Source organism: Salvelinus namaycush, chromosome 3 (assembly GCF_016432855.1).
Source record: "Salvelinus namaycush isolate Seneca chromosome 3, SaNama_1.0, whole genome shotgun sequence".
NCBI lineage: Eukaryota > Metazoa > Chordata > Actinopteri > Salmoniformes > Salmonidae > Salvelinus > Salvelinus namaycush.
Window position 1 is genome coordinate 91,293,234 of NC_052309.1, and position 7,263 is coordinate 91,300,496.

A 7,263-nucleotide genomic window follows, 5' to 3' on the forward strand; every position below is an offset into this window, starting at 1 on the left:
ACCGCTAGGCTACCTGCTCTGAACCGCTAGGCTACCTGCTCTGAACCGCTAGGCTACCTGCTACCAACTGCCACATGGTCCACTTTGAGGACCTGTCGGAAAGAGAGATTGTTACATCAGGCTAGTCTTTCCTCTGCTCTCTCTCTCCCCATGTGTCTCTCCTCCTGTGGATCTCTTCATTCCAGGCCGTTTTGATTCCCCTCTTAAACAACACTTGAATGTATAAATGAGATATTTTCCACAATGTAAATATTGATGTAAATAAAGACTTTATTACACAGTAATACACGTCTGGTTCCGGCTTGGTGTTATATTGTGTGTATCCCAAATGGCACCCTATTCCCTATCTAGTGCACTACTTTTGACCACAGCCCTATGGACCCTGGTCAAAAGTAGTGCACTTACAATGGGAATAGGATGCCATTTGGGTTGCAGTTATTATATGTAGAGTTTGATCATCTCTATGGTGGCTTGTCTGTTGTAAAATAACACATGTGTCACTGGTCCTGTCATGACCTCATGTTGGATTCCAGAACTTTCTGTGGGAGAGAAAAACAAAGGAGAATTTATTTGATTTAATTTTGAAAGATGCATCAGTTTCAGATGTGTATAATTATAGATCCGTCAGTTTCACATGTGTATAATTATAGACCCATCAGTTTCAGATGTGTATAATTATAGATCCACCAGTTTCAGATGTGTATAATTATAGACCCATCAGTTTCAGATGTGTATAATTATAGACCCATCAGTTTCAGATGTGTATAATTATAGATCCACCAGTTTCAGATGTGTATAACTATAGATCCATTAGTTTCAGATGTGTATAATTATAGACCCATCAGTTTCAGATGTGTATAATTATAGACCCATCAGTTTCAGATGTGTATAATTATAGACCCATCAGTTTCAGATGTGTATAATTATAGACCCATCAGTTTCAGATGTGTATAATTATAGACCCATCAGTTTCAGATGTGTATAATTATAGACCCATCAGTTTCAGATGTGTATAATTATAGACCCATCAGTTTCAGATGTGTTTAACTATAGATCCATTAGTTTCAGATGTGTATAATTATAGACCCATCAGTTTCAGATGTGTATAATTATAGACCCATCAGTTTCAGATGTGTATAATTATAGATCCATTAGTTTCAGATGTGTATAATTACAGATCCATGGAAAGGAATTCATCCAAGTCTGTAGGATTAGATCTCTCCAGAACAGTGGAGATGGACTAGATCAACCACATGAATTTATAAAGCCCTTTTTACATCAGTCGTCACAAAGAACTTTACTGTAACCCAACATACAAGGTGAGGAGTTCACTTGAAGACTATTGAGATTCATCCTCTACAGTATCTATGGGTTGGATGGTCTCCTCACTTAGCTGCTCTTTGAAGCAGTTGGTTTACTAGTAATAATACATTTAACTTGTAAAGCTCTTTTCATTAGTTCTGTCAAAGCTCTAGGTTTAGTACTGACCTAGCTGGTGTTTAAAACTGCTATATGTGTCGGGGTTTCTGATGGTGGAGGAGATGTAGACATCAGGAGGGCTGCCATTGGCCGAACACCTCAGGATCTTAGAGAGAAGCTTCACCAGACAGCCAATGATATCTGGATCGTAAACTACGTCTATAACACAGGAAACAACAGGACAAGTGTCAGCCGACAACAATAGAATTAGGAAACAACAGGACGAGTGTCAGCCGACAACAATAGAATTAGGAAACAACAGGACAAGTGTGTCAGCCGACAACAATAGAATTAGGAAACAACAGGACAAGTGTGTCAGCCGACAACAATAGAATTAGGAAACAACAGGACAAGTGTCAGCCGACAACAATAGAATTAGGAAACAACAGGACAAGTGTCAGCCGACAACAATAGAATTAGGAAACAACAGGACAAGTGTCAGCCGACAACAATAGAATTAGGAAACAACAGGACAAGTGTCAGCCGACAACAATAGAATTAGGAAACAACAGGACATGTCAGCAGACAACAATAGAATTAGGAAACAACAGGACAAGTGTCAGCCGACAACAATAGAATTAGGAAACAACAGGACAAGTGTCAGCCGACAACAATAGAATTTGGAAACAACAGGACAAGTGTCAGCTGACAACAATAGAATTAGGAAACAACAGGACATGTGTCAGCTGACAACAATAGAATTAGGAAACAACAGGACAAGTGTCAGCCGACAACAATAGAATTAGGAAACAACAGGACGAGTGTCAGCCGACAACAATAGAATTAGGAAACAACAGGACAAGTGTCAGCCGACAACAATAGAATTAGGAAACAACAGGACGAGTGTCAGCCGACAACAATAGAATTAGGAAACAACAGGACAAGTGTGTCAGCTGACAACAATAGAATTAGGAAACAACAGGACAAGTGTCAGCTGACAACAATAGAATTAGGAAACAACAGGACGAGTGTGTCAGCCGACAACAATAGAATTAGGAAACAACAGGACGAGTGTCAGCCGACAACAATAGAATTAGGAAACAACAGGACGAGTGTCAGCCGACAACAATAGAATTAGGAAACAACAGGACAAGTGTCAGCCGACAACAATAGAATTAGGAAACAACAGGACGAGTGTGTCAGCCGACAACAATAGAATTAGGAAACAACAGGACGAGTGTCAGCCGACAACAATAGAATTAGGAAACAACAGGACGAGTGTCAGCCGACAACAATAGAATTAGGAAACAACAGGACAAGTGTCAGCCGACAACAATAGAATTAGGAAACAGCAGGACAAGTGTCAGCCGACAACAATAGAATTAGGAAACAGCAGGACAAGTGTCAGCCGACAACAATAGAATTAGGAAACAACAGGACGAGTGTCAGCTGACAACAATAGAATTAGAAAACAACAGGACGAGTGTCAGCTGACAACAATAGAATTAGGAAACAACAGGACAAGTGTCAGCCGACAACAATAGAATTAGGAAACAACAAGACAAGTGTCAGCTGACAACAATAGAATTAGGAAACAACAAGACAAGTGTCAGCTGACAACAATAGAATTAGGAAACAACAGGACAAGTGTCAGCCGACAACAATAGAATTAGGAAACAACAGGACAAGTGTCAGCCGACAACAATAGAATTAGGAAACAACAGGACGTCAGCTGACAACAATAGAATTAGGAAACAACAGGACAAGTGTGTCAGCCGACAACAATAGAATTAGGAAACAACAGGACAAGTGTGTCAGCCGACAACAATAGAATTAGGAAACAACAGGACGAGTGTCAGCCGACAACAATAGAATTAGGAAACAACAGGACAAGTGTCAGCCGACAACAATAGAATTAGGAAACAGCAGGACGAGTGTCAGCCGACAACAATAGAATTAGGAAACAGCAGGACAAGTGTCAGCCGACAACAATAGAATTAGAAAACAACAGGACGAGTGTCAGGTGACAACAATAGAATTAGGAAACAACAGGACGAGTGTCAGCTGACAACAATAGAATTAGAAAACAACAGGACATGTGTCAGCTGACAACAATAGAATTAGGAAACAACAGGACAAGTGTCAGCTGACAACAATAGAATTAGGAAACAACAGGACATGTGTCAGCTGACAACAATAGAATTAGGAAACAACAGGACAAGTGTGTCAGCCGACAACAATAGAATTAGGAAACAACAGGACATGTGTCAGCAGACAACAATAGAATTAGGAAACAGCAGGACAAGTGTCAGCTGACAACAATAGAATTAGGAAACAGCAGGACGTGTCAGCCGACAACAATAGAATTAGGAAACAACAGGACAAGTGTCAGCTGACAACAATAGAATTAGGAAACAACAGGACATGTGTCAGCCGACAACAATAGAATTAGGAAACAACAGGACGAGTGTCAGCCGACAACAATAGAATTAGGAAACAACAGGACGAGTGTCAGCCGACAACAATAGAATTAGGAAACAACAGGACGTCAGCAGACAACAATAGAATTAGGAAACAACAGGACAAGTGTGTCAGCCGACAACAATAGAATTAGGAAACAACAGGACAAGTGTGTCAGCCGACAACAATAGAATTAGGAAACAACAGGACAAGTGTCAGCCGACAACAATAGAATTAGGAAACAACAGGACATGTGTCAGCTGACAACAATAGAATTAGGAAACAACAGGACAAGTGTCAGCCGACAACAATAGAATTAGGAAACAGCAGGACAAGTGTCAGCCGACAACAATAGAATTAGGAAACAACAGGACATGTGTCAGCCGACAACAATAGAATTAGGAAACAACAGGACATGTGTCAGCTGACAACAATAGAATTAGGAAACAACAGGACAAGTGTCAGCCGACAACAATAGAATTAGAAAACAACAGGACAAGTGTCAGCCGACAACAATAGAATTAGGAAACAGCAGGACGAGTGTCAGCCGACAACAATAGAATTAGGAAACAGCAGGACAAGTGTCAGCCGACAACAATAGAATTAGAAAACAACAGGACGAGTGTCAGCTGACAACAATAGAATTAGGAAACAACAGGACGAGTGTCAGCTGACAACAATAGAATTAGAAAACAACAGGACATGTGTCAGCTGACAACAATAGAATTAGGAAACAACAGGACATGTGTCAGCTGACAACAATAGAATTAGGAAACAACAGGACAAGTGTGTCAGCCGACAACAATAGAATTAGGAAACAACAGGACATGTGTCAGCTGACAACAATAGAATTAGGAAACAGCAGGACAAGTGTCAGCTGACAACAATAGAATTAGGAAACAGCAGGACAAGTGTCAGCCGACAACAATAGAATTAGGAAACAACAGGACAAGTGTCAGCTGACAACAATAGAATTAGGAAACAACAGGACATGTGTCAGCTGACAACAATAGAATTAGGAAACAACAGGACGAGTGTCAGCCGACAACAATAGAATTAGGAAACAACAGGACGAGTGTCAGCCGACAACAATAGAATTAGGAAACAACAGGACGTCAGCAGACAACAATAGAATTAGGAAACAACAGGACAAGTGTGTCAGCCGACAACAATAGAATTAGGAAACAACAGGACGAGTGTCAGCCGACAACAATAGAATTAGGAAACAACAGGACGTCAGCAGACAACAATAGAATTAGGAAACAACAGGACAAGTGTGTCAGCCGACAACAATAGAATTAGGAAACAACAGGACAAGTGTGTCAGCCGACAACAATAGAATTAGGAAACAACAGGACAAGTGTCAGCCGACAACAATAGAATTAGGAAACAACAGGACATGTGTCAGCTGACAACAATAGAATTAGGAAACAGCAGGACAAGTGTCAGCCGACAACAATAGAATTAGGAAACAACAGGACATGTGTCAGCCGACAACAATAGAATTAGGAAACAGGACAAGTGTCAGCCGACAACAATAGAATTAGGAAACAACAGGACAAGTGTCAGCTGACAACAATAGAATTAGGAAACAACAGGACATGTGTCAGCTGACAACAATAGAATTAGGAAACAACAGGACAAGTGTCAGCCGACAACAATAGAATTAGGAAACAACAGGACAAGTGTCAGCTGACAACAATAGAATTAGGAAACAACAGGACAAGTGTCAGCCGACAACAATAGAATTAGGAAACAACAGGACAAGTGTCAGCCGACAACAATAGAATTAGGAAACAACAGGACAAGTGTCAGCCGACAACAATAGAATTAGGAAACAACAGGACAAGTGTCAGCTGACAACAATAGAATTAGGAAACAACAGGACATGTGTCAGCTGACAACAATAGAATTAGGAAACAACAGGACAAGTGTCAGCTGACAACAATAGAATTAGGAAACAACAGGACAAGTGTCAGCTGACAACAATAGAATTAGGAAACAACAGGACAAGTGTCAGCTGACAACAATAGAATTAGGAAACAACAGGACAAGTGTCAGCCTGACAACAATAGAATTAGGAAACAACAGGACAAGTGTCAGCCTGACAACAATAGAATTAGGAAACAACAGGACAATGTGTCAGCCTGACAACAATAGAATTAGGAAACAACAGGACAAGTGTCAGCTGACAACAATAGAATTAGGAAAACACAGGACAAGTGTCAGCCTGACAACAATAGAATTAGGAAACAACAGGACAAGTGTCAGCTGACAACAATAGAATTAGGAAACAACAGGCAAGACATGTGTCAGCTGACAACAATAGAATTAGGAAACAAGCAGGACAAGGTGTCAGCGACGACACAATAGAATTAGGATAACAACAGGACAAAGGTGTGCAGCCTGACAAACAATAGGTAAATTAGGAAACGACAAGGACAAGTGTCAGCCTGACAACAATAGAATTTAGGAAACAACAGGGACAAGGTGTCCAGCTGACAACAATAGAATTAGGAGGAAACAACAGGACAAGTGTACAGCTGACAAACAATAGAATTAGGAAACAACAGGACAAGTGTCAGCCGACAACAATAGGAATAGGAAACAACGGGACTAAGTTGTCAGCTGACAACATAGAATTAGGAAACAAACAGGACAACGTGTCAGTGACAACAATAGAATAGGAAACAAAAGGGGGGGACAAGTCGGCAGCTGACAACACAATATGAATGGTAGGATAAACAAACAGGACAAATGTGTCAGCTGACAATAATAGAATTAGGAAAAACAGGACAAGTGAGTCAGCTGACAACAATAGGAATAGGAAACAAACAGGCAAGTGTCAGCCGGACAACAATAGAATTGAGGATCAACAACAGGACATGTGTCAGCCGACAACAATAGAATTAGGAAACAACAGGACATGTGTCAGCCGACAACAATAGAATTAGGAACAACAGGACGAGTGTCAGCTGACAACAATAGAATTAGGAAACAACAGGACATGTGTCAGCGACAACAATAGAATTAGGAAACAACAGGACGAGTGTCAGCCGACAACAATAGAATTAGGAAACAACAGGACGAGTGTCAGCCGACAACAATAGAATTAGGAAACAACAGGACAAGTGTCAGCCGACAACAATAGAATTAGGAAACAACAGGACAAGTGTGTCAGCCGACAACAATAGAATTAGGAAACAACAGGACAAGTGTCAGCCGACAACAATAGAATTAGGAAACAACAGGACAAGTGTCAGCGACAACAATAGAATTAGGAAACAACAGCAGGACAGTGAGCCGACAACAATAGAATTAGGAAACAACAGGACAAGTGTCAGCGACAACAATAGAATTAGGAAACAACAGGACATGTGTCAG

At 40.6% G+C, this 7,263-nt stretch overlaps 1 protein-coding gene across 1 annotated transcript in view; it reads right to left on the minus strand.

Annotated features, from left to right (window-relative positions):
• Positions 1-250: 250 nt before the first annotated feature.
• The window catches only part of eef2kmt (eukaryotic elongation factor 2 lysine methyltransferase), a 63,728-nt gene continuing 56,715 nt past the window's right edge, over positions 251-7,263 (minus strand). The window contains exons 7-8 of the mRNA XM_038987197.1: positions 1,489-1,638; positions 251-539 (exon numbers count right to left, since the gene is read on the minus strand). Coding sequence (XP_038843125.1) covers positions 439-539; positions 1,489-1,638 — 251 coding nt within the window. The 3' untranslated portion in view covers positions 251-438. The remainder of the gene's footprint in view (positions 540-1,488; positions 1,639-7,263) is intronic.